Source organism: Pteropus medius, unplaced genomic scaffold (assembly GCF_902729225.1).
Source record: "Pteropus medius unplaced genomic scaffold, Ma_sr-lr_union100, whole genome shotgun sequence".
In the NCBI taxonomy this organism is placed as follows: Eukaryota; Metazoa; Chordata; class Mammalia; order Chiroptera; family Pteropodidae; genus Pteropus; species Pteropus medius.
Window position 1 is genome coordinate 8,079,596 of NW_024340701.1, and position 26,838 is coordinate 8,106,433.

General features: G+C 47.8%; 1 protein-coding gene across 9 annotated transcripts; it reads right to left on the reverse strand.

Annotated features, from left to right (window-relative positions):
* Nucleotides 1–3,785: 3,785 nt before the first annotated feature.
* Nucleotides 3,786–26,790, reverse strand: CYB5RL (cytochrome b5 reductase like). 9 transcript variants are annotated; one of them, XM_039886965.1, is made up of 8 exons: nt 26,707–26,790; nt 22,092–22,385; nt 21,039–21,187; nt 18,467–18,554; nt 14,793–14,939; nt 11,486–11,689; nt 8,824–8,947; nt 3,786–7,731 (listed from the first exon to the last, which is right to left on the reverse strand). In XM_039886965.1, the coding sequence occupies exons 2-8, from the start codon at nt 22,281–22,283 to the stop codon at nt 7,655–7,657; spliced, it is 981 nt and encodes a 326-aa protein (XP_039742899.1). In that variant the 5' UTR covers nt 22,284–22,385; nt 26,707–26,790; the 3' UTR covers nt 3,786–7,654. The 9 variants fall into 9 exon arrangements, with proteins under 9 accessions (XP_039742899.1, XP_039742906.1, XP_039742893.1 ...); XM_039886972.1 differs by lacking the exon at nt 8,824–8,947 and having other exon boundaries at nt 14,793–14,897; XM_039886959.1 differs by lacking the exon at nt 8,824–8,947.
* Nucleotides 26,791–26,838: the final 48 nt, after the last annotated feature.

The following is a 26,838-nucleotide window of genomic DNA, read 5'->3' on the forward strand; positions in this document are numbered from 1 at the left end:
GGAAGGCAGAAAGAAGAGACAGAGCCTCACATTCACTGAGTGTCCACCATGTACCAGGCGGAGTGCCTGGCTCTTACACGTTTGTTATAATAGCATCTGTGCCTCCCATGGGAGATTGTGGACACCTCCAAAGTCAGAGTCTCAAGACCCAGCAGAAAGTCTGCATACAAGCAGGTGTTTGGAAATCTTTGCTGAATACTTGAATGAAGGAGTTATGTAGTCATCAGAATAATCTGGTGAGATAGGAATTACTATGCCATTGATGAAACTAAGGCTCAGAAAGGAGGGAATTGACAACAGCAACAAAAACTGCTGTTCAGAAAAATGATCTCTGAACACCAGGGGCCTTACCAAGAGCAAAGGGGGGTGGGGGTACCAGATAGCAGGGGGCTGAGGAGTGAAGGGAAGTATGGAAGAAGGCACTGCAAATTGTAAGCAGCTCTTCAAGGAGAGACTGAAAACATGACAGAGACAGAGAGAGATTGAGAGAATGAATTCTTTTCTGGACTAACGTGGAGGTAGGGCGAGCTACTGCTTTGTTTTTTGTTTTTTGATTTTTTTTTGAGTTAACAAGGGGGAAATTTGAACAGACTTCAAGGCTAGTTGGATGGAGCCGGCAGAGACGTTCTAGAGATTCCCTGGAGCCCTTTATCTGGAGGTTCGGAGGCAGCTCCCTGAAGGTGGTCACTGAGTTGGACCTGAAGGTTCACTACCCCTTAGAGGGGGTAGAGGAAGAGAATAATGCACATGGAGACCCCACCGTGAGCCAGGCACAGCCCTGGGCACTTTACTTACACAATTTCCTTAATTCCTCAAAGCAGCCCTGGGAGGAAAGGAAGTCCCATCTTCGTTTTATAGAAGAGCAGTAGCTACCCCTATGGTCATGTGCCTTCCACAGCTCATTCGTTCATTCAGCAGATGCCACTTCAACACTCACTAGTCAGGCATTGCACTAGACGGGTGGTGGGGGGGCGGGTAGGAGCGGACATGCTGTGGAGCCTTGCCCTCGTGCAAGAACAGCACTTTCTCTACCAGCTGCTTTAACTCTTGAGCATCCTTTTCTTTGCCTAAAAAATGGGGAAGCTACTGCTCTCTGAAGATTGTCAGAAATAAGTGAGATAGCTTAGCAGACACAGCTGATGTGTCACCTCTATCACCCAGCTCACTCAGAGGAACCTCAAGAAAGTTCCTCCGTGCACCTGACTTCTTGCATCTCTCTGCCCGAGGGCTTCTCTGGCTGCTAGGCACTGAGGCAGCCCTGGGAGGCCACAACTGCAGGGAGTTGGTGCACTGGGAGCAAGCCGCAGGCCCTGAGGGACAACGGGTGTTGGTGTATAAGTGTCCCTTGGTGGGACGATTCTGAGGGGCCGTTCTGCCGCCTTTTGGCAGGACCTCAACTGATGAGCTCCAGCCCCACCCTGGGGTAACTTGTCCATTCAACACATGCTTTGCTAGCTGTCCTCCCCGACTCCCTCACCATGCTTCCCTAAATCACCTCCCATGTAAACTTCTTGGACTGAAATCTGTGCTCAGAGTCAGCTATGTAGCAAACCCAGCCTGGAACAGATGACAAAAACCTGGCACTCAGCAGACATTCAGCAAATGTCATTTGCCTCCATGCTCACTTTCACTTTTACAGCATCAGATGTCTTTGAAAATACAGTCCAGACTCCAGGTGAACCACCAGTGGCCCATCGGCATCATCCAGGAGCAGGTGAGGGCCAGTGCCTGGGGTGCAGGAAGCGGGAGGGGAATCAGGGCACAGGGCCTCGGGCACTTATTGTCAGAAGCCAGGTTAATCTCTGCACAGCACTATATAGTTATAAAGCTATTTTCTTGCCTTCCAGGTTCTGCATTCCATTTTCCATCCCAATGTCCCAAATTGCATGCTCTGACTCAGGGTTCTATGTTCAACATATTAGGCTTCAAGCCGGAATTCTATGTTCCTTGTTACAAACACACCCACCATCACCTCCTCCCTCTCCTCCTTCCTGATTCCCTTGTGGTCAAACAGGCTAGAGGTGAAGTTCCCTCGCATCCAGGTGGAGGAGCTGATGCAGGCTCACCTACCCTCCAAGCTGGCCAGTGTGGCCTACTATCCAGCCCAGTGTACCTACCTGGCTGCAGTGCTAAGTGCCGAGATCTGGGATCTGGTCAAGGCTGTTACCTCACCCCATTATAGGCTAGCGTGCTCTGTCAACATCAGGACCAAGGGGCAGGATGATTTGGTGGTCTCTAGCCAGAGCCTGTGGAAACCGCACACAGATAGCTTTGCCACCTCCAAGTATGTGAACCCCACACTCTTCTGGGTGGTGCTGGTACATGCCGTCTATTTGAAATGAGCCCTGTGGGATGAGAGGTCTGGGACCCACGTGGCGCCTCATACTAGAGCCTGGCCCTAAAAACTCAACCCCTAGCCCACCAGTCAGTGACTTGTCAAAGCAGCGCCCACCCAGGCAAGGCCGGCAGCTTCTACAATTCTTTTAATGGTCAATTAAAAGAAAATGAGTACGATGCACCTACATTTATACCTCCTCAGACCACACACACCGTTGAATGCCTTTGCCTCTGGCTGGAATCTTGTCAACCTCGTGCAGCTCCCAGCTGGCTGTACAGATCAGAAGCTCTCAGGGGCAGTTATCCATGTCTTTGATTAATAAAAAATGGGAGATAAATGAATAATGACTTAATACATGCAATTTGGGATCAAAATCTTCCAAAGCATGGGAAAAATAACAAACGGGAGTTCTTGATGGTGAAAAGTTTGAGAACAGGTGCTGTCCTCAGGCCAGTCATGAGCCAGGCACCACTGGGAAGGGCCTCCAGGGAGAGAAGTGGACTGGTTTCTCATGTTGCACCTGGGCATCACACGTTTTCCTCACCCTCACACAACCCTGGAGACATGCTACCATCCCTATTCTGTAGACGAGTAAACTGAGATAGGCCAAGTAACTTGCCCTGGATACTTAACAGAATCAGTAAAGAGATCTCAACCTAGGTCATTTAAAAAGGAACGAAATAAAGCAAAAAAAGAAGGAAAAAGGAGTCCCAAACTGTGGTGTCTAGAAAGTCACTCTCATTTGAGTTTATGAGGAAAAGAAAAGGGACAAGTAGAGGGAACAGCATGTAAGCTAGGAGTGCTGGGCATTATTTACAACTATTACTGTTGTAATTAATACAACTATTACTGTTGTATCCAGAGCAGGGCTGGCACATAGTAGGCGCTCACAAATTGTTTCAAATGAGAGACCTGTAGGCATAAAGGGGCATAGCCTATCCTGAGGTCGGGGAGAAGCAATGAATATTTTCAAGCCTCTAGTTTTTGAAGCGCTTTGAGTAGACATATTTAACCTTATTTTTTTTAATTATTGAACTATTTCAAACACACAAAAAAGGTAGAACAGAAGAAAGCAGAATAATGAACTCATCAGATTCGCCAGTGTTCATATTTTGCCATATTTATTTCAAATATTTTTATAATAAAGTGACACAGATAAAGGACCCCCCCCTCGCCCTATCTTATCCCCTTCCCTGTATCCCCAGAGGTTCCTTGAAGTTGGTGGATTTCCTTCCTGAGCATTTGGCATTATTCTGTGCTTTTAAACTCTCCAAATATGGGTATCTCACTGTATCTTTCCTTTTAGAAATTGCTTTTCACTCAATTATTACGTTTTTAGGATTTAGTCTATGTTGATACATGTAGACCTGGTTCATTCATTTTAACTGGTGTATGGTATTCCGCTGCATGAATCTCTATAGAACAGAACATTTCTCCATTCTCTTTATTGATGGACAGATAGTTTTTATTCTTTGCTATTTTTAAACAGTGCAGCAATGAAAATCTTTATATACATCTCCTGGTGCACTCATGTGCCACATATACACATTATAATAACTGCAGCATGCTGGAATTTGTGTACCCCTACATGACCTTGGAGAATTGCTTAATGTCTTAGAAGTTTAGTTTCCTTATCAGTAAACTGGGGTAATAGAATAGCATGCATTTTGGTGATGATTATGTGCTTCAATATAGATGAAAAGCATTTTTCAACTTGTAAAGTACACCATGAACATTAGTCGTTTATTATTCAGGAATTCGACATTGATGTACTGAGTACTCTCCCACACTGGGGACATGATGAACAGGCCCCAGTACGGGGCCTTGATGTACTCACGTACAAAGGAGGCAGCCCGCCAGGTTCAGCACAAGACTGCTGACTACCTAGCCTGGAGCGGCAGAGGCAGGCGAGGCTTCCAAGAGGAAGTGACACTCAGCTAAGCCCTCGAAAGACAGAGGCAAAGGTGAGTGTAAGACAGGAAGGAAGCAGAGGGAGCAGCAAATGTGAAGGGACTGACTGATGCAAGAAAACAAGTTTGTAACATAAGAGTTAAAGGCAAGGGGTCAGTAACATAAAATAAGCCTGGAAGGTAAACAGAGCTGAGAGGCTGTATCCTAAGGGTAGTAGGGAGCCATTGAAGGATCTTAAGCAAGAGAGAGTGACGGACACGTTAGAAAAAGTGGTCTGAATAAGCTCTGGAGATCTGCTCTACAACACTGTATCTATAGTCAACAATAATGTATTATACACTTAAAAATGTGTTAAGAGGATAGATCTCACATTGTGTTCTTACCACAGGCACATAAAAAAAATCGGTCTGGCTACAGTCTGTGTGGGGAGTGTGGGGGGAGAGGCTGGAGGCTGGGAGAGGCTGGAGGCTGGGAGACCAATGAGGGGAATACTCAAGTGGCGTAGGCAAAACACGGTGAGGGCTGGACTAAGGCAGCTGTCATTTGTGTACCATCACCCAGATAGCACACCTCCCACAACATGTGGCGGGGGCATTATCAGGAGAGGTGGCGGCAATGCAATGGGCCAGCTGAGAGGAGCCTCACCACCAATTCAATGAGGTCTGTCCTCACACATCCCAACCAGTCCTCTTCTTGGGCTCACTTGGCGTCCTGTGAGGCACAGCACTCAGCCACAGTTTCTCAAGTTTCTGGATAATATGAGCCCTCTGGCATCTTGGCACCAAAGATGTGGCTGAGTCCCCCCACCAATGTGCCATGATAAGAGACCCCACCAGTATCTGGCTACACAGATCCCACATGGAGTGATATGAAGTACAGGGCGACCTTATAGGACAAGAGGGGCTGGTTATCACTGTGTGACCTTGTCTGATACCTAAACGCCAAGTATCTAAAAGGGGACAAGGATAGATACACAAGAACTGCCCCAGACTTCCCACCCCTTAAGTAGGGACCCCCTATCACCCTTATGAGTGAGGATATTGCCTTTGAAGCCTCTTTCCTCAGTGCAGAGACGTGTTCCTGGTCCTCTCCTAGGATAGACCCTCTCCTTAACTTCCACTCTCCATATTTCCTTTTCTAGAACACTCATTCATTTCAAAATTACTGGTTTAATTTTAGCCCTCCTTTTTGGGCTGTAAGTTCCCCAGTGGAACTTACTAGAACTGTATCTGCCTCGTTCACTGTTACTTCCTTGGTGCCCAGAACAGAGTCTGGCTCCTGACTGGCCCTGCAGGAGTATCTGTGAGGAGAGTCACTAGGATGTGCTGAGACAGAGGAAGGCGTAGAGGAAGACACCTGGACTTCCAAGGCCCTGAGAAGGAAATGTGTCTTGCCCAAGTCATAGGCGAGGCCGAAAGAAATCACAGTTCCTGCTGGGACCTCTGACTCAGAGCAGGGTCTTCCCACACATGACACTGTGAAAAAGCCTCTGCAATAGACTAGCATTTCCCAAAGCACACTCCATGGCACGCTGATCTCAAAAGATTCTAGTAGATAAAAATGTCGTACAGTTAAATAAGCTTGGGACACTCTGAGTTAAAGAATATGAAAAAAGTTACTTTACCATTGGACTTTTCAGAGCTTTTAATATACTTGTGTACATGATTCTTGACAAAGGTATATTCCCCACATCTATTTAACCATGGAATTCTGCATGTGAAATAGTGTGAAACCTTTGGCATCATCCCCTCAACTGCTTGTCATGATTATTTACTGAACATGGAACAGCAGAGATTTGTCGCAACTTTTTGGGAGGTACAGGTAAACCCTTTTTCACAAATGAAAATTAATCCAAGCCCCAAGATATAAATAGGATAAAAATAAAACTGCTCTGGTTGGTGCAGGGACCTGGAGCTCCCATCTGGCCATCCCTTCACAGCTGCTATGCCAGGAACCCTTGTGTCCTGTGGAGCCTAGTTTAAAAATCATGCGGACAGAACTCTGAGCACAAAGCTGACATCAGGAGACCTGACTTCTAGTGCTGGCCCTGCCATGGACTGTTTTACCTTGGGCAGGTCACTTAGCCTCACTGATACAATGAATCTGGCAGACTGGATGCTCTCTGGAGTCCTGAACGTATCATCTCTGATACAATGAGGACTGTGATTCTATGACCGTAAAATTCTAAGTCTATGATTCTATGGTTCTCTCGCTCTGAGATTCCAAGACTTAATATTCTGATTCTGGGACTGACTGCCTATAGCCAGCCTGAGCTGGTGCAGCACACTGGAGCCCAGGCTGCGAAAAGCAGAATTCATTAACTGCAGTGCGCTGCCCAGAAGTGCTGGCCTCCCTGGAGAGGGCATGCTTCATGCAGGATGGAGGAGGCGGGGTGTAGAGGGGGTGGGTGGATCACAAATCAGTAGCCACTCAGTGGGCAGAGCAGGGAGAAGGACCCAGGTCTCCTGACTCCTGCTCTATCTTTAGATCTCCATAGCAACCGTAGCCAGGGTGCCAGAGCTGAAGGAGAGGGCTGAGCTGGCTGCCTGCAGGAGGGAGGGGTATTTGAGTCTGTGGTTCTTTTGCTAGAAAAAGGACTCTGGGCTGGGCTCTTGAGCCAAGGAACAGAGACTGAGAGTGATGTGTTTGTGGCAGGAAAGGCCTAGGGCCAATATGTAACAGAGGTAATCCAAGGCCCCACCTCCCTCCGAGAACGTGGCCAGGTCACAGCACCCAAGACCTTCATAGTGTCAGGCTCATGGCACTGGAGGTACCTAAGGCAAGTTCCTCCTCCAGAAATCTCTCAGCCACTCCTGTGGTCATTCCCTGAACACTTAGTGAGCACCTCACCTGAGCCAGCAGTGAGGCCACACAAGGGTACCCAGTCTCTAGGGGAAACAGGCTGTGAAATGGACATTACAGGGCAGGGTCCAACAGGAGCCCCACACAAGCCCTCTGACCTGAGGAACCAGGGAAGCTCCTCCAGCCCCTTCTCCTGCCAACTCCTCGGTGCGGTCCTCTCTCATTTCCAGGCCGGTTGCTCTCCCCAGACTCCTGCAGCCCTGTTTTCCCTCTGCGCAGCAGGACTCCGGTCTGAGGGAGTCAGTAACTCCATGGGGCAGATGAGGGATGGAGGTGTGAAGAGGCAAAGACACCTGTCCAAAGTCACCTGGCAAGTTAGTGGTGGTCTTTTGTCCACATCTTCTGATTCCAGTCTGTGCCTCTTCCTGTGTCCTGTTGGCAGGCCCCTGGCCTGGACTTTAGAAAGGAGGCCAGGCCTAGAAGAGGAAGTAGGAGTCCTCAGCCAGGCCTGCGCGTAGCAAACACCTGGCCATATCTTTGGTAAACTCGGCTGAGCCACAGACCAATGCAAACGGCTCTCTCCGACAGGAGCGAACCAGCTCTTCAATCAGGTCCTGGGTCAGGCGGCCGAACCAGGTCTTCTCTCGGTAACTCCAGGGAAGCTGCTCCAGGGAGTTCTCCTGGGATAATGAAAAAGAGCAGGGGTGACTTCTGGGGGGTCCTCAAAGTTCATGTAGCTAGCTCTCCTCTGCCAAATGAAGAAACTAAGGCAGAGGGGGTGAGAAGACAACCTTCACCTACCCCTACTAAGAGCCAGGTACTTCCTCACTCTGGGACTCGGATCACAGTCACGACCAGCCTGTGATGAGTAGTCGTCCTCCTACAATAGTGAGGGCACAGGGAGGAGAGCTGTCCCTCAGGACGCACAATGAGGCAGGGGCAGCAGCAGAACTAGGATTTGGTCCCCACTGTTTCTCACTGCCTCCGGGGGACCGCTGCACCTGTCACTTTGGGTGTAATGTTTTCTCCCCGTGACTGTGGGTCTCCCAGCATCTTTCCAAGGTTGTCTATCACCATTATCCTTGAAGTATAACTTTTGTTCACTTGTTTAACCTGTTGCTTTAACAGATGTTTACTGAGTGGTTACTCTGTGCCTGGCACTGTGCTAGACTCTGGGGACATGGCAGCTGCTCTTCGCCTCACCCTGCCTAATTCAGGCAGCAGTGCCTTAACCAAGAGAGGAGTCTATTTCTCTCACATAAAAAGGCTAGAGGTAGTTCTGGGGGTGTACAGTACTCGAGGGACCCAGGTCCCTTCTCTCTTTCAGCTTGTGGCTTTCATCCCCCAAGTCACCAAAGAAAAGCTCTATCGCCAGCTGACTTGGAGGAATTTCTCTTAAGTAAACATTTTATTGAAGTATTACATATAGAAGATTGTAGAAATTAAGTATATATAGTTTGAAGAACTTTAACAAAAAGAAGAAACTATGTAATCAGCACCCAAAACAAACCTCCCCTCCCCCCGACAGAACAGCATTATTCAGACTTCTGCAGATTCCATTACCACAAGCTTCTAGATCCTGAGACTAACTAGAGGCAGGATGGAGATGGCGGCTGGGGTTGGAATCAGAGCTTTGCTGCCACTTCAGGGCTGAGTGACAGTGACCTCTCGGAGCTACTATGATGAGTGTAGGGTGATGGGGAAACCCTGGGAGAGGTTCTGTGGGTGCAGGTCTCTAATCTCTGGTGCACTCACCAGGCTTTGGAGCTCACCTCGCAGAGCCTGTCTGATGCCGACGGCCCTCTGAGGACAGCACCATGGTGCTGACAGGGGATCCTCTGTGATGACCTGGATCTTCCTGCGGCTCCCTCCATGCTCTGACGCATCCCATGGGCCCTTGAGGGCAGAGACCAGCAGGGCCCTTTGGCCTCATCTCTCCTTCTCCTCTCCTTCTCACTGCCCGATACCCTCGGGCCAGTTAGGTTCAGTAGAGCCCACTCCAACTGCCTCAGGAGAGATGCGTTGGGTCTGGCTGCTGCTCAGGTGGGGAGGGGACCCGTAAACAGTGACAGTGCAGTGGGGTGGGTGCTGTGAAAAAGGCAAGCCCAGGCTGCAACAGTAAACACAAACACACCATCCTGGGGGCTCTGGGAAAGCTTCCAGGATAGAATTACACCTCAGCAGAGAGATGTGGGGGATGAGTCGGTGTCAGGTGAAGAAGTGAGGAAAAGTGCTCCTTGGCAAGGCAATGGTGTGAGGAAAAGCCCAGCAACCAGAAAAGCACAGAGCACTTATAACCACAAGCAGACCAGAGACACCAGAACACAGCACGCAGGGAGGATGGGCTAGGAGACAAGGCCACAGAGGGCTGGCACAGCCATGAGGGCTTGGACATCGTCCTAAGAGCAGTGGGGCCCGGGGAAGGGCTGGACACAGGGCGGTGGTGTGGTCAGAGCTGCCCTTCCAGCTACAGGATGGAAGACAAATTGACAGGGGACGGCTGGAGGAAGGAGCTGCTTGAGGATGCTGTCACTGAGGTTCAGGCAGGAGGGGAAGCACCCTGACTGGAGGGAGCACAGACAGGCAGAAGGCACCTCTCACTCCATTGACCCTACCATCGACAGCCAGACCACACGCCTGCCCCACCCCAGGCCACTGGCATCATCAAAGCCCCAGCTCAGGAGTGAAGGCCCTCTATTACTGGTGAACTTAAACTCTACCTTCAAGCCCAGGCTTAGATGCCATTTCCTCTGTGAAGCCCTCCTTGCTTGCTGCAGCATCCTGAACACGCTCAGCAGCACCCATCCATTCGCTACCTTACACTAACAAGCAGTTAAGAGCATGGACACTGGTGCAGGACCACCTGGGTCCATACCAGACTCTACCAACTCACTGTGCTACCTTAGACAAAGTTCTTAAATCTCCCTGTGCCTCAGTTTCCACATCTGTACAATGGGCATTGTGGCAATACAAACCTCCTAAGACTGTGGTGGAGTTACATGAGTTAACACACACAAAGTGCTCAGAACACTGCCAGGCACAGAGAAAGTGCTCAATGAGAGGGAGTCACTGTCCGCCATCTCAGTGGCTATCTCTGCATATACAGGCGAGTGCCTGGAGGGCAGGGAGCAGCTCATCTTCAGTTTTGTATCTCAGGCACCTGGTACATGGCTGGGGAAAAGGAAAGCTGGCCAACAGCCAGGGCACCTCTGCCAGGTGCCTGCCTCCTGCCCCTCCTCCCACCTTCCTTGACCAGCCCTGGGGCAGGGCTGAGTGTGCTGCCTGACAGCAGTGGCCGTTCCCACAGCCCCATTCCCATTCAGGCTGCACACTGGCCTTCATGTCCACCAAGCATGACCCTTTCGACGACTGTGCCCCACAGACAGGTCCGCAGACCCTGGCCCCTGGGGAATCCCAGAATCTTTGGTGTTGGGAAGGGAAAGCAGTTTTCTGAACAACCCCCACCCCCACCCCCACAATGTCAAGGATCACATATGTCTTTAGGGACACTCTAAAGCTGCCTCAAAGAGGAAACTGATGAGAAGAATGTTCCAAAGTACAGGGCAACGAAGCTGACCCTGAGCAACAGAGAATGGGTGGCGGGGAGTACCCCTAGCAGGGACCCTCCACCTAGGGGGTGCGGGAAAGAGGAATAAAAGCTACTGCGCAGGGGAAGGAAGGTGAACGAAAAGAGCTGAGGGCCTAGCTTGAGATAAATGGCATGATGCCTCCCCACCATGCCATGGTCCAGAAGGGAGGGCCTGGGAAGGCCCGAGTGAGTGGAAGGGATGGGGAATCAGAGGGAAGAGGAGTCAGAAGGCAGAGTCGCTTCCAGCTAGAGTATCTGCAACCTGGGGAGTTGGAAAGCAGCTTTCGTCTCATGCAGGACAAAGCGATGTGGCAGGGACTCTAATAAATGCAGTGAACTTGCATCCAGTTTACTCGACCAATCATTGATGGAGGGAGTGCCTACCTTGTGCCTGGCACTGTGCAAAGCACTGCAGAGAGTGTGGTGATCCGGACACATGGTCCCTACCTCAAGGAGCTTATCCTGGAGGACGTCTTTGTCCTGGCCCATTGACTCCACAACCAGGCCGCCTGCCCATATAATGGATGATGCCAGAGGGTGGATGACAGGCAGCAAAGCATGGTGGGTGAGAGCTGGAGCTCTGGAATCAGACAGCCCCAGCTCAAATTCTGTCTTCATCCCATTTATCAGTATGACACTAGCTGGCACTTCACCTTTCTGAGTGTGTTTCATCATCTGCATGATGAACATGACAATACTTGCCTTCCTTGCCAGGCACGTGGTTCCAACAGTGGCAGGGATTATTATTATAGCATAAAGTAGAGAGGCTACAGCAGGTCATCAGGACAAGTGCAAGAGGACAGCAGAGTCTCAATCACGGAAAGGAGTCACTACCTTGGGCTTACCTGGCTGAGTACAAAGAAGGTACGGACGTTCCAGAAACGGGCCTGCTCCTGGAGAAAGGTTTTCAGGTAGATGCCCTCAAAAGTCTTGAAGCAGCTGACCAGGGTGACAAAAGTCTCATCATCTGCATTGTCTGTGATGCTGTGTAGGATGGGCACCATGGGGGCCAGGCCGGTGCCCGCAGCCAGCATGAGGAGCTCACCATACTGGGGAATAGGATGGGTATGTGACCGGGGTGGAGTGGGGAGTCTCACCCTACCCATCCACTACAGGGCCTTTTCTCGGGCTTGCCTGAACCAGGTGTCCCACCCATCTGAGTTCTCCTCTCTACATTCTCCAGGAAACCATCCTTGCTTGTGAAAGTCTATAGCTTGTGAGATCTGTGTAACAGAAATCATGGTCTCTGGGGGCTGAAAGGGAACATAAGGGTATAGTCCATCCTACAAGTGGCTTGGTTGCCTTCTAAAGCATCCTCACAGGACCCTGTTTACATACTTCTGCTGATAGCCCACTACCTTTCAAGGCAGTTTGCTCTATTCTGGACTAACTCCCATTGCCAGGGTCATCTTCCCACCTCACAATGAGCTGAAACCTGCTCTCAGCAAAGCCTTGCCCACTGACCCCCATGCCCTCTGGGCTACTGCTTCTGCCCCCGGGCAGCCCTGCAAACATCTGAGGACCCCGACTTGGACCCCTCAGTCCTCTCTAGACTAAATGAGATACTATACATAAGTACCTAGCACAGTGCTGGCACAGAAGACCCAATAAAAGTGAGTTTCCACCCCAATGGGACCCAGTTCCATCAATCTCTCCTCGCTGAACCCATTTCCTGGCTCTAGGCCTCTTAAAGAGGGGAGATCTTCTTTAAGGGCAGTGCCTTGAAGGTTAGTGCCTGCCCATGCAGTGTGGTATTTACCGCCCTCATTCTAGAGATTAGGCCTCTCTGAATACAGTTGGGGTTTTCACTAGCTTTACTGACAGCCCCTGCACACCATGCTGCTCCAGGAAGTGCATAAAACACTTCCTGGAGTATCAAGATTCATACAGATCTGGGTATAAATCCTTAGCCATAAGATCTAGACAAGTCCTTTCACCTCTCTGAGCCTCAGTTTCTTTACTGGTAAAAAAATAATAGCACTTCCTCATAATAGCACCTATCTCAGAATTGTCGTGAGGATTACATGAAAGGCCATGAAGTGCCTGGTGGAGCTTGGGGCTTAACAATTAGATTCCTTCCCCTCACTGAGCCCCTACTGCCAGCCATGCCATCCAGCCCTATATTGGTGCTCTCTTTAGCCTGTCGTGCTCCTCCTTCTCCTCCCACCACTGCTCAGGCTCTCCTCTGGGAAGCATTCCCTGAGCCATGGGTAGGGGTCCTTCCCTGTGTTCCCATAGCACTGGTCATGCTGAGTTGTCATCACCTGTTTGTGTGTCTATTTCTCCATCAGACTGAACTTCCGAAGGACAGGGGCCTCGTCTGTCCTGTCTCTGGGCTCCCAGGGTCCAGCACAGGCCTGGCCCTAAGTGGATACCCGGGAATGAATGCACAAACAGATGCTAATGTGCCCTCTGGGCTGACGCGATGCTCACCTACAAGAAAGATGACCACGGAGCAGCAGGGCAGGGTGGGAAGAGGGCCGGAGCACTCCAGCCTCCTCGGAGGGGCAGAGCCTAGCCTAGCCACCACCAGGGGCCAGTGTCACTATGTGAGACCCCATTTCTTCTTCCTCACTGCTGGGCCCCACGAACTGCCTAGATAAGAAGTGCAGGGGCTTTCGTGTGGTGTTCTGTGGATGCAGAGGTGCAGCCACAAGCCATGAAGAGGCTCCACATGGAAAAGGTGGTCAAGACAACATTCCTCAAGGTTAGGAGGAAACAGGAATAATTCCTAGTCTCTGCCCTCGAGGGCCTGGGGGACACAGGGACACCCTCAGCTAAAATGCAAGGCAGAGCATGGTTAGCACTAGAAGGATATTGTAGAAAAATATTATATGTACACCACATATCTACAAAATGGGGGTAGCAGTATGTAGGAGCTGTTGTGAGAATTAAATGAGTTACTACATAGTAAGTGCTAAAATCACAGCCTGGCACAGAGGCGGTGCAATATATACATGTTTGATATTATACACACATACGTGCACGCTTGTATAAACACCCATGTGTGGAAGAGAATTTGGAAGGATATATGCCAAGGTAGTAAGACTGGCATGTCTGGGTGGATAGTCTATAGGTATTCTTTATTTCCTTCTTTTTCTGTCTCTCTATATCTGCTCATTTTGGGGGTAGTGAAATGTACTGCATTTGTAATAAAGGAAAAAACAATAAAAGCTATTTTTAAAGGAAACAAATAGGAATGACTCATTTTTTCCATTTGTTTAGCTTTGTTTTCCTAATTATAAAGGTAATAGGTGTTCGTTGTGGATAATTTGAAAAATATAATGAAGAAAATCAAAAACACCCATTATTCCATCATCCAGAGCTGCTAACATTTCATTGCATTTTCTTTTCATATTTTTTCCTGTGTACTTTAATTTAGTTTCCAAGCCTGTTGTATATTCAATTTTGCACCTAGTGTTTGTCACTTGATCTTATTGTATAAACATATAACATCATTTATGTACTTAACTTAAAAATCCAGGATATTCTTTCAAGTATCTGTAACCCAGTGCACTTAACTGTCCCCCTGTTGTTCAGTTATCTCCAATTTCTTGCTATTATAAATAAAGCTGCAATAAGCATGTGCAAACAAGTTGGTATTTTGGATTCTTTCCATAGGATAGACTTCCAGAAATGGAATTACTGGGTCCAAAGATTTGAAGATTTTTAAGACTCTCAGTACATACTGCCAAACTGCTTTCCAGATATGCACCAACTGATGAGAAATTACTACTTTTTCCCGGGAACATCAGGGAAGGCTTTGAACAAAGCATGAAGATGAAGAAGAGCTTCCCAAGCAGGGAGACTTGGGGCATACTTAGGGGGAGGTCTCTATAGTCTTGTAACTGGACTGTGAATCTAGAAAGGTATCTGAGGGTGAGATGGGATAGGCGCCCTACACACTGAGCACATGAGTCTGGATTTTCTAAGCAAAGGGCAGCCATGGCTAGTTCTGGAGCATGGGCACGCGATTTTGTTTCTTAGTGCCTATTCCATCTCCCCTATATCCAACTCCAAGGATACTCTTGGGATTGGGTTTGGGCTCAGGAAGAATGGTCCAGTGAGATTCTACAACTTGAAATCTAAAACTACAATCCTGAAGGCTAAGCTGGGAGGGGTCTCCTGAGGACTCAGTGTGCTGGCACTGACCTGGTTTGGTTTATAGGAAAAGCCTCCGAAAGGTCCTCTCCAGAAAGCCGTGTCTCCTGCTCTCCAGGACTCGACATATCGGGACATCAGCCCAGTCTGGTAGCACTGGGAGCAAACACAGGGAGACTTCATTGGGACAGGCACATGCTGCCAATACAAACCACGTCAGCCATCAGTGTGGAGCCCTTTCTGTAGTGCTAAGCACTTTACATATGTTATCTTATTTAATCACCCTAATCATCCCACGATATTGGTACTGTCATTCCCAATTTTCAGATGAGGCCCAGAGCTTACACAGAAGGGTAACAGTGAGGCTGCAATGAAAATCCATAGACCTCCATCCAGCTTTAACTACAGAGGTCTCAAACCCAAGTAACTAATGGGCCATGAAGATAACACAACTGAGTGAAGAATGGGGTGTGAGATGATTTTTGGCAACTAATACTTGTCAGAGTGCAGTAGGAAACGGTGGGGACTGGGTAAAATGAGGAATGAATGCTCATTCTAAAGGAAGAAGCCACTTTGTAGATTCTAGTACATAGTTTGTGGGGTCGATGATGCTAAATCTGATTTTCATAGAAGTATGACATCTATATTTTTAATGTAAAATCTCTCATTTTTGAAATGTCGGCAATTAATTCAAAATTTTAAAACATTGCACAGGCCAAAACTAAATATATTCATGGGCTGGAGTCAGTTTCTAGGCCACTCATTTGTAATCCATGCATTACCCTACATTGTCTTCTTGCTAAGATGAAAAATATAAAGCTTGTGGAGGGGATTCCTCCATAAGGGGGGCAGGCAGACTACATTCCCTGGGGGTCTGCCAACTCTATGCCAAGCACCATGCTGAGGCTGCAGGAGAGACAGCTGGACCCGAAGCTCCATGAAGTCGGCCAGTGCCTGAACCATAAAAAAGACTTATGTATCTGAATGAATGAATGAATGAATAAATGAATCAGCAAATCGATCAATTAATCCAGATTCAGGCCTCCCTGTAAGGATCTCACAATGTAGGAGGGACTCACATCTCAATTATACACAAGGTAGAGACTACCTAATATTCCATGAGAAGGATAAAGTTCTGGGAGAGCCCTAAGGAGATGCAGTCTCTTTCAATGAAGTGGAATTGAGGATAGTTTCTTGGAGAAGGAATCATTTGAGGTGGACCTTGAAGTCTGGGTAAGATCAAATTCACTGGGGATGGAAGCAGGAGGTCCGAGAGGATTCTGGGCATAAGGTATGCTATGGTCAGGGGTAGGACAGCCCAGATCCTGTTCTGGAAACAGCAAATGGACAAAATATAGTGGGGCTGAGGGGGAGGCACTAAACAACAGGATTGGAAGGAATTTGGAATGAGATTATAACCAAGCTTGAAGAAGGGATAGGGCTCTGGTCATCAGACATGCTTTTAAGCACCCACAGCTATCTCTAGCATCACCCCTGACTTCCTTGGACACCGCATATATGCATAAAGCAAGGAAAAGTCCTCAGCTTGCCTAGAAGAGGTCTGGGAGAGGGGCTACTACATTTTTCCCTGCTAACTTATTGGAGGCTGTGTCTCAGAGTACACCTTGTTTTCTGGCCCCAGCCTCAGGGAGAGATAGCCCCAGCTGTAGTCTAGGGCCCTATGGCATAGGTAGCTCTCAAGGAGCAAGAAAGAATTCTTCCATGTCTCCAGCACCCACACAGAGCCTGGCTCAATATACACTTGTTAAAGAGGACTGACAGTAAACTTCTGCTCTTCTACTTGGGGGTCATATTACCCAAGGGGCCTTGGGACAATGACATCCTCTCTCTGAGCTTTGGTTCCTTCACCTGTAAAATGGGGATAATATGATCTACTCTGTAGGGTGGTTATGAGGCTGAAATGAAATAATGAAAATAAAGAGGCAGGAGTAGTGCCTGGTGCCCAGAAGGTGCTTGAGAAACAGAAGTTCCTCCTTCTCATCTACATGGGAGGGTAAACCTGAGAAAAGCCCTCTGCCTTCCCAATAATACGCAAAGACAGTTCCAGCTCTTCCTAGCCAGAGGCTTAGGGATAATTAAACATCTCTCTAAAGAGAGGCTTTCTGGTAAACGAAGGAGAAAATCAGCCTTGCAGCTGGGAGAAATCCAGCTGCCCTGAAGAACTGTCTCCAGGCTTATCCTTTCAACAGAAACACACCCAGACAAGCAGCTTGGGGAAGCAGGCCATTTGGAGAGGATTTGTGGAATCTCCCAGACAAACAGTTGCGTGGAGAAGGGATCCCATCCAAGCTTATGTGTGAGGGAGTAAACACTCGGGCTCTGAAGGCAGGCAGGGAAGGCGGAGGCCACAGACAGTGCTGAGGTCATGGAGTCAGGAGGCCAGGGCTCACCTACCGGCCACACTTCTTACTAGCTGTGGGGCCTTGGGTTATCCTGAGGCTTCAGTAGGCTTATCAAAGATATGGAGATAATAATTTCTGCCCTCCATGGGAGATAAAGGATGGGAAAGCTATTCTTAAGCAATGATGTTCCCTAAGATTCCATTGGGGAAATTAGGATCTATAGTTTTATATTAGCTTAACCCATATGAAACTACTGTTTCTGTAAGTCAAAAATGTTAAAGCATCAGCAATTTCATGTTGTTTTACCTAATCATTTGTTCCACATAATTGGACCTTCATGACTTACAAATTTTGGTACCTATTCTTTGGGTCTCGGAGGTGTTTTGTTATCCAACCCACTCTGATCGCCTAATCTCTGCCAACACCCTCACCACCTTGGCCACCTCCACAAGCACCTCTGCTCTTGCCATTCAGACTGGGTATAGTTCCCACAAGACCCTGTTCTGTTTCATCCCTCGCTGCCTTTGGTTATCCAGCCCCTCGGCCTAGAATGCCATTCCCTGCCACTGCCGATTTGTACTCCCCACTTTAAGGCCCAACTCAAGTGCTCTGGCCCCTGCCCACCCACCCAGAAGTGACCTCAGGTTACTGTGGTCCACAAGGTCCTCCACGTCCCACCTTTTCCTTGTACACCTCCTTCTTATTCAGGACAAACGATAAACAGTTCCCCAATCAATCATGCCTCCTTTGCTGTTGTACATGTTGTTCCCAGCACTTAGAGCTTCCTTCTCACACTTCCCCCCTAGTTCTCCACTCCTTAAACACACAGCTCAAACACACATCTTCTGCTAGGAGGCCCAGCCTGCTGTCTCACACCACCAGCTACTGTAAGTTGGACTGGGATCTCCTGTTATGGTGTCTATCAAATTATATGATCCAGGACTGGTCTTCTGTCCAAAAACAGACATCACGTCTGATTTATCTGGACCCCCGTGCCCAGCACATGATAGGTGTTGGGCAGCTTGGCTCCCCTTCTCCCAGGGTCAGTGTTCGCTTCCATTGATAGGCAAGAAAACAAGAAGGAAAAACTTTATCAGTCTGAGCCTCCTTTTCATAAAATGTCAGGAATATGTCCTGTGTTGGTCCAGCAGCTCCCCCTTCATCAGGAAAGGAGATGGAAGAAGGCTTCCTTCACTGTCCCCACTCTTCCCTCAAGCCAGCCTCCTCCCATGTGAACACTGGCTTTTCCCACATCAGTCCCACATCAGTCCTACATCAGTGGGAGCTGCCTCATCCCAACCAAGATGGCATATGAAGGTTCCAGTCCACAGCATCTTAGAGCATCCAGGTCAGTCAGCTCACCTTGATTAAAACTTCAAAGTATCCTTCTGCATTGGCAGGGCTGATAGGCGTATAGGCTCTCTGAATTTCTAAGTCATCTACTATGCCTCTGGGAAAGAGAAGCACTCAGTTAGGCAGTCAGCCAGTCACTCAACAAACCTTTATAGGTTCCTACTCTGCTAGGCTAGTGAAAGTAAAGGTGGGGTCTGGTCATCCCCAGTGGTCTTTACTGAGGGACAAACAAGTTAGAGCAGAAAAAAGGAGCACTGAGCTCCCCCCACTGCCATATGCTGGCTGTGAGACCAGGTCCCATTTTATGGAGGTCATTAATTCCTCTGCCCCTTCCGTAAAATGGGGCCAACCATCTGAGTCCCTATTGTGTGGTTCTACTGGGATTACAGATGGGAAAGTTCTTCAAAAAGGATACTGATGATGTGAGCTGTTTTTAGGACATCACTGAGGTTTTTTCCTGACCTCTTCTCAACCACAGAATGATAAGGATAAAAACAACTTAGTTTAACAAGTGTCTAACATTTATCAAACACTACCACATGCCAGGAGCATTGGAATTGGAAGGATCCTCAAAGATGCCCTATTCAAAAACCCGACTCCCTGCATGAATCCTCTCCACAATGTTGTCAATAAGGAGGCCAGAATGATCATCATGAATAATAGTAATAAGAGCCTTGTTGGCTTAAATGTCTACTACACATCGAGCATACAATATGCTTTATCTTATTTAATTCAAATAATAAGCCAAATAAGGAAACCAAGGCCTAGAAGGAAAGGCACTTGCCCAGGTCACCCATAGCTCTGTGTGACTGCAGAGCCAAGTTCCTAACCACTATTCCTCAGTGCTTCTCAAAAGCACCTGAGCATTCCTCTCTCAAGTCCTTCAATGTGCAAAACTCTCTTCTCTGAGGTATGCAAAGATTAAAAAAAAAAAAAAAAAAGGCCCTATCCTAAGGCACCAAAAGCAGGGGAGCTAGACAGAAATATTCAGTAAATGCTTATGGACAAATGAGGAAATAAACAGAACATATGGCATGGCCTGAATGCAAAGAACACTGTAACATTTGCTGCAACAGAGGCAGAACTGACATGCTACGGAGGGAAAGACCATTCTCAGTGGGGGAACCTCAGGAGGCTTCCTGGAGCTGGGGATTACAGGATGAGCAGGCCACTGACAGGTGAAAGTGAAGATAGGAAGGGAAGTAATTCCAGGCAGGGGACTAGCCTGGCCAAAAGCTTAGAAGTAGGATAATGTAAAGCAGGAATGGTAAGTGGATCATGAGGCTGGTACAAGAGGCAAGTATGGGGGAGGAGAGAGGAGAAGAACTTGGTGGGAAAAACAAGCTGGGACCCTGGATTAGGATGTCATTGGGGAAGCATCATGGAGCATAAGGTTTGGAACAGGGAGTGACATGGTCAGCTGCATGTGTTAGGAATGTCATTGGAGTGGCAGAGTGGGTGGAGGAGAAGGGCCAGCCTAAAGGCAGGGAGATCTGGGCATCTCTGATTTATGGATGATAGGCTGCATGGGCTGTGACCTGCCCTGTGGCCCCTTCTGTCCACTGAATAGTGAGCTTTAAGGACCACCAGCCAGGCCACAGGCTAGAACGAGCTGGGCACAAACACCAGGGGGTCAGTTTGAGGCAAGTAGCCAGAATGTGACCAGTAACACTCTCTCTCTTGGTTTTCCTCTCCTCCGGTTGCTCCTTCTGTCTCTTTTGCTGGCTCCTCCTATTCTTGCCAATACTGTAAATGCTGGAGTAGCCACAGTTCAGCCCTCTTCTCTTCCCTCTTTCCATGCCACAAGCTCCCAAATTCCATCCAGGTATATACCAATGATTCCCATATCCACATCCGCAGCTCAGATCTCTCTGATAAGCCTCAGGCCCATAGAGTCAACTGCCTGGCAAAGCCTCCATCTGGAGGTCCCAAAGGGTCTTGTCCCTGGGCAGCTGAGGGTGGGGACTGAGGTATAAGGAGAGTGCAAAAGTAGGCTGGGAGGAAAAAGGAACTTCAGAGGAGTGGTTAAGAATGTAACTCAGGAGCCAGCTCTCTGGGTTTGAATCCTGGCTCCATGAATTATTAGCTGTGTGATCCTGGGCAAGTCTCTTATTCTCATTGAGTATCCTTCTATCAACTTGTGCTAACTGTGTTAGGTTAATGCCACAGGCTCTAGAGCCACACTGCCTGCCTTCAAATCCTGGCTCTAACATTTTCTAACTGCGTGACTCTAGGCAAGTTACTAAACCTCTCTGACGGCACTTACCACACAGGATCTTGTGAAGATTAAACGAATTCATATGTATAAGCACAGAGAACTATGCCTTGGATAGTAAGTGTTATAAAAGTGTTTGCTGTTATTATTAGTATTACTTATTATGAAAATGCATTATCTAGTTCAATCCCCAAAACCCTTGAATCATGTATTACTATGTCTATTTTGAAGATGATTAATGGAGGCTTAAGCGGGACATGTGGAGTGGGGGGGAGCGGCACTGTTAAGCAGTTGCCCTAGGCCACACAGCTAACAAATGGCAAAACAGGGCAGCAAAGCTTCCATTCTCCCACTACCTGAGTGTACCGTAGGATAAGGTGCTGGCCGGGCCGCAGGTTGAGCTGGCTGTTCCCGGGTAGTGCAAACTGGACACGGTAGGTGTCCTTAGTGATTCTGTCCATGGCACTGATGTGGAAGGCCAGGAAGGTTTCTGTACTCAGTTTGGAGGGGCAGCTCTGCAAAAGGAAAATATCCAACAGCTAGAAGCTGGGGCTCAAGAGACATGCAAGCAACCGCAAGCATCTGCAAGCATCTTTCCCACTTTCCCCAGGAAGGCTATCCTGGCTACTAAGTTTTCTGTTACAATAGAGTACTCCTACCTTATTTCCCTTTCATGCTTTGATCTAAGAATGCCAGAGAACTTGATAACGTGTTCACACTTAAGTCTTCCATGGCTCCCCTCAGCCCAAGGATAAAGTACAGGCTCCTTAGCTAGATACTCAAGGGCCCAGGGAAAGACCCCCAGGCCTCATTTTACCTGCTGTGCATCAGATGCCAGACTCTTCTCTATCCTCCCCAAAACACCCTGCTGCCTCCTACCTGTGAGCTGGGTTATTTACTCAAGCTGGGCCCTCCGTCCAGATCACCCATCTCCAATGGATGAACGACCCACCCATCCTTCAAACCTGCTAAAATCCAGATTTGCAGAATTTAGAAATTGATGGAACCTTAAAGATTATCTCATCTAATATCTTTATTTTATATGTGGGGAAACTGAGGCTTGAGTGGTAATGACTTACTTACCGAAGGTCACATCATGAGCAGGGACTCAAAATCATGTCTTCTAAGTCTCAGTCCACTGCCCTTAACATTCCACCCAACCTGTACCTTCTCCAGGAAGCCTTCTCTGAATGCCATAACTCATGGATCTCTCTCTCCTGTAAAATGCCCACACATAACTCACTTCTGGGACCCCCCCCTAAACTCTGAACCTGGATCTGTCTGCTTCCACTAAATGCTCTCTTTTTTCTCTGCTGTACAGTCAGGGAAAGCGTCCTAGAGCAGGTACACTGCACAGAGCCAAGGTCAGGTATATGTTGCCACCCTGGCCCTCTTGTCTGAGGAGCAGCTCTCTCTCACCTGTGACTCCTTCCCTCTCAGCAGGCTTCTGTCTTTGCTGGCTCGGGCTGCCTCCCACCTTGCCAGGTCTCGGTGATAGAGGTCAAACACACAGGGTGAGCAGCCACTGCCGCAGCACTGGGAGGGCAAGGGCTCCACGGGCCGAAGCTGCAGCCAGGCTTCCTCATCATCCTCCTCCTTCCTCTCATCCATGGGCAATGGGCTGGGGCAGCCTGGAAGCGACAGCTGGGTGCTCTTCCCAGAGCAGGACTGGCTCTGTGAGGTCAGGGGCCCACACCCTGTTCCCTTACCAGTCTAGGAAAGGGAAAACATGTGGTTACACTCTGGCCCCCTCTACTCCTCCCATTCTCCCTGAGGCCTGCGGGTGCCATGCTCTGTGTGAGCACTGGGGACAGGAATGAATCCATCCTGGGATCTGGTGCCTGGCAGAGGAGACAAACAGGACATAATCAGAACTGACAACCAAGATTTGCTGACCTTTTCTTGTGCTCTGTGTGCTGGATTAAGCATTTTCCACAGAAAATCTCATTGAATTTTTAAAATATTTCAAATGATGAAGTAAAACATATATGTACAATTTAATAATTATAAAAATTCTAAAAAATAAATTAAAATGTTATAAAAGAACACTTTTGTAACTATCACTCAGTAAAGTAAAAAGAATCCTGCCAGCATCCCAGAAGCCACTTATGTGAGTCCCTTCCTGATCACATTCCCCCTGCCCTTTCTCGTAACCACCACCTTGACTTCTGATATATCGTTTCCTTGCTTTCGTTAGTTTTGTCACGTTTGCAACCCTAACCACTACAGTTCGGCTCTGCCAAGTTTTTCCCTTTACAAAGATGGATCATATTCTTTCACTCAGCATTGTTTGTGAGTCACCCACCAAATTGCTACATCTCATTTAATCTTTACAACCACAGGGCCAGAGGTGTCATTTTATAGATGGGAACACCGGGGTCTGGAGAGGTTTAATAACTTACTCAAGGCCGCACAGCTCCTGAAATGGTGGCAATAGGATTTTAACTCCAGTCTGTCTGGTTTCAGAACATACTGTTCCTCAACCACAGGAAAACAGGAGTAAAAGATTGTGGTGGTCCAGGAGAGAGGAGACAAGGACCTGGACAAGGGCAGCTTCAGCCAGGATGAGAGGACAGGGGTCGACTAGAGAATTATGGAAGAGGGAATTAATAGGACATGCATGGAATGACTAGATATGAAGTGAGGGAGTGAGGGGTATAGCGAGGTTAAAGGGACATTCAGGTGTCTGGCTTGGATCCCTGGAGTGGACAGTAGGCTCAAGAGAAATTGAGTTTAAGGAGAAATAGGAAGTAAGAGAAAATGATAAGTTCAGTGTGAGCTTTGCTGAGTGCCCATGGGGCATCCAAGTGCAAAATCCAGTTGTCAGTTGGATTAAACAGGTCTAGGTATCTGAGTCTGGAGACAGGGATCTGGGTAACTGACACCAAAGGAGGGATGAGTAGGTAGAAAAGAGGACAGAAGGTAGAGGAAGAGAACAGAAGGCTGGAGCCTCCTGTGAGGGCCTGCTTAGCTTCACTCCCTCCTGCAAGCACTAGCAGTACTTGGTCTACCCCTGGTCATCATAGGTGCTCAATAAACACTTCAAATGAATGACTCTCTCTCTACCTTATGGCATTTCATACTATTTAGAAGTTACATGTTTACATGTCTTTCTCCTCTTTGAGACGGGCTCTCTGAACTTGAGGGTAGAGACCTGTTTTTTATTCATTTTATAAAACAGCACAGTGTATATTTTAAAATGTGTGTTATATGAAAAGGAGGACGGAAGGCAAGAAGGAAGGAAGGGCAAGGGTGGGAGTTTGATTTCAGGGCTATTAGGTAAATACAGGCTGAAAGACTGATCAGGCAGGAAAAGTTAAATAGCTATGATTTATTTTGAGATATATCCCTGACTGTCAGGGCAGTTTGGGATTTATCAAAGTTCTCCATATTTACATGTGGAACTTCACAGTTTATATAGAAACAGACCTGATCATCTCACCTGCAAGCAAGCTACTCATTTAAAATTCCATAGGCAAATCTAAGTAAAAAGGTGTTTCTTCCTTCTTATCTGAGAACAGAACCATGGGGAAGTCTGATGTCACAGAACATTTAACTACCTCTAAGAGTTCCAGCCTTTGATTTCCTCCCATTCATTCCTGCCATATACACTTACTAGGCAGGGCTACTGAATGAGATGCTGGGATGCAGAGGTGAATGACACTCGTCTCTGCTTTGGAGGAGCTCCTGGCCTAGTGGGAGAGTTATTTACTAAAGCAATAACAATCATTATAAGAATAGATGCCACCAACTAGGCCAGAGTCTACGCCAACTACTTTGCACTGCCTTGCTTAGTCCTCTGGACAGTCATATAGAGGTAGGCCATGTTCTTTCTCATCACAGAAGCAGCCCAGGTCAGGAAACCAGAAGTAGTAAAATTAGTACTCACGCCTGGGTCTCCTTCTTATGTCTCCAGGTTGGTGCTCTTTGTCACTAGATTTCACGCTTCTGGAGGAGAAGCGGGGGTAGGGTGTCTTCATCTCTAACTCCCAGTGCCTAGCTCTGGGCTAGCAGAGAGCAGCCAAGGGCCCAACTTGCCAAATTGTCACTGAATTTTATAGGAACCCTGGAGCCTCCCAACTAATTTCATTCATGCATAAAGTGCTAAGGTCAAGGTGTGCGACAAGTCTGAGAAGGGTAGAGGGCAAACCACCAAGTCTGCCTGAAGACCCAGAAATCCTATTTCTTGGTTATCAATCACTTTCCAGGCATCCTAACCTTTAAAATCTTTTCTACTTTTCCTGCTTCCCACATCCATTTACACTGGAGCTTCCCATGGGCCCAAAGGATGTGCTTCTAGTCTCCCTACATGATCTATCAGCACACCTGCCACCAGCTCTGATCACACTGGTCCCCTGCTTAGCAACATCTAACAGCTCCTCCATTGCCTAATGGATTGAATCCAATCGTCTTACTTGATGCCCAAGGTTCTTCCTGACCAGAACTTGTCCAAATTTTTTTACCACTTACTATCATCAGTTTTAGAAGGGTAGTCTTTGTGTGCAATAAACCTTTCTTTTATAGAAGAAAGGGTTTGGTTTCAGAAAATCTGATTCTACTGCTGGTTCTATGATTTCAGGAAAGTTTAGCAGGCTGGGATCCCCTTCAGGGCAAGGGTGGTGTCTTATTATTTCTGTATTCTACCACCAAGTACAGGCCTAGCATTAGGAAGGTTCCAGTGAGTGGTGAGTACTCTCATTCAGTTTACAAATAAGGTCTGAGAGCCGGGCACAGTGCTAGGTGCTGGGGGTACAGCAGAGGTAAATAGGACATGGGCTCTACCTTCACGGAGCTAGCAGCCTAGCATGGTGTTACATCAATTCAATCCTTTTTACTGCCTTTTTTTTTTTAACCAGGTATGTATTTGAAGGAACGAGGTCTGGTCCCCTCTTTATGCCAATTTCTTAATCTCTAAGATTTTTTTCAAGATAAAGTGAGATAAGTAAAAGAACTGCAAACTGCTGTACATTGTGAGGGTTATTCATATCCATCTTTGCCTTAAATTTACCTTTTCTGTGTTTTAATAATCCCACTTTCTCCGGTATTTTGATAATTGGTAGAGGAGCTGGCCATGTCAATCATGAATTTTAAAGACTCAGTTTGTGCCTTTCAGCCTCTATCTTTTCAGTCTAAGAGGCACCAACTTAAAGCCAGGCCTTGATACATGTTGTTGCCTCTGCCTGGATGTCTTGCCTCATCCTTCCGGCGTTGCCTTAAAGTTACCTCCCTTCAGAGGCCCTCATTCTCATTCTCTATCATGTACCATATTTGTTTCTATTAGTATTTATTCATTAAATAGTTAAGTACTACCTTTCGGGCACTGCGCTAGGGGCAGGGAATATAGTAGTGAAGAAACAGAAACCCCTGCACTCACGGAGCTCACATTGTAGTGGGAGATGGTCATTAACCAAGATCAAAATGGAAAACATGTTAGTGTTAAATGTTAAAGAGAAAAATAACAAGGGAGAGGGGATGAGAAGTGTGTGATTATTGCAATTGCTTTAGTTTACTTGCTCTCTGTTTCTCCTACTAAAATGCAGGCTCTATGTCGCACATCTATTTTATTCATGAAGGGAAGCGCAATGCTCAGCACAGTGGTCATCTGTGCTGATAAACGGGTGTTGCTTAAAGAGAAAAGGAACACCTCCCTCGCTCTGGCCATGCTTCTAAGAGGCAGAAAGGGATGTCTCGAGGAAAGGGGAGGAAAGTAATTTACTTTCGAAGCGGGGAAGAGGCGTGAAGTACAAGCGGCCGGGAGCGGCGCTGGTGTGGGAGAGCCACGGTTAAAAGTGCCAGCACCAGAGAGAAGTGAATGGAGAGCAAAGGAAACTTACAGCGCACCCACTATGTGCCGGTCGCTGTGTAGGTGCGCTACCTTAGGCGTTTCTAGCCCTGTTTTTACAGCGAGACACGGGATCAGAGGGAAGTGCTTTGCCTAAGCTCTAACTGCTCGTTAGCGGTTCAGGCTGCCCAGCGTTCAGGTTTCAAGTCTTGATGTTCTCCTCCCGTCCCAGCCCCAACCACCACCACTCACCTTCACTCAAGCTCTTGGCCTCAAGTGAAGATCCTTCAGGTTCCCCCTCCTCCATTTCCCACCTATAAGAAAAGAGGACGGCCTGTGGGGTGGGGCAAGGCTATGATACCCTAACTTTGATTGGTTCAAGTG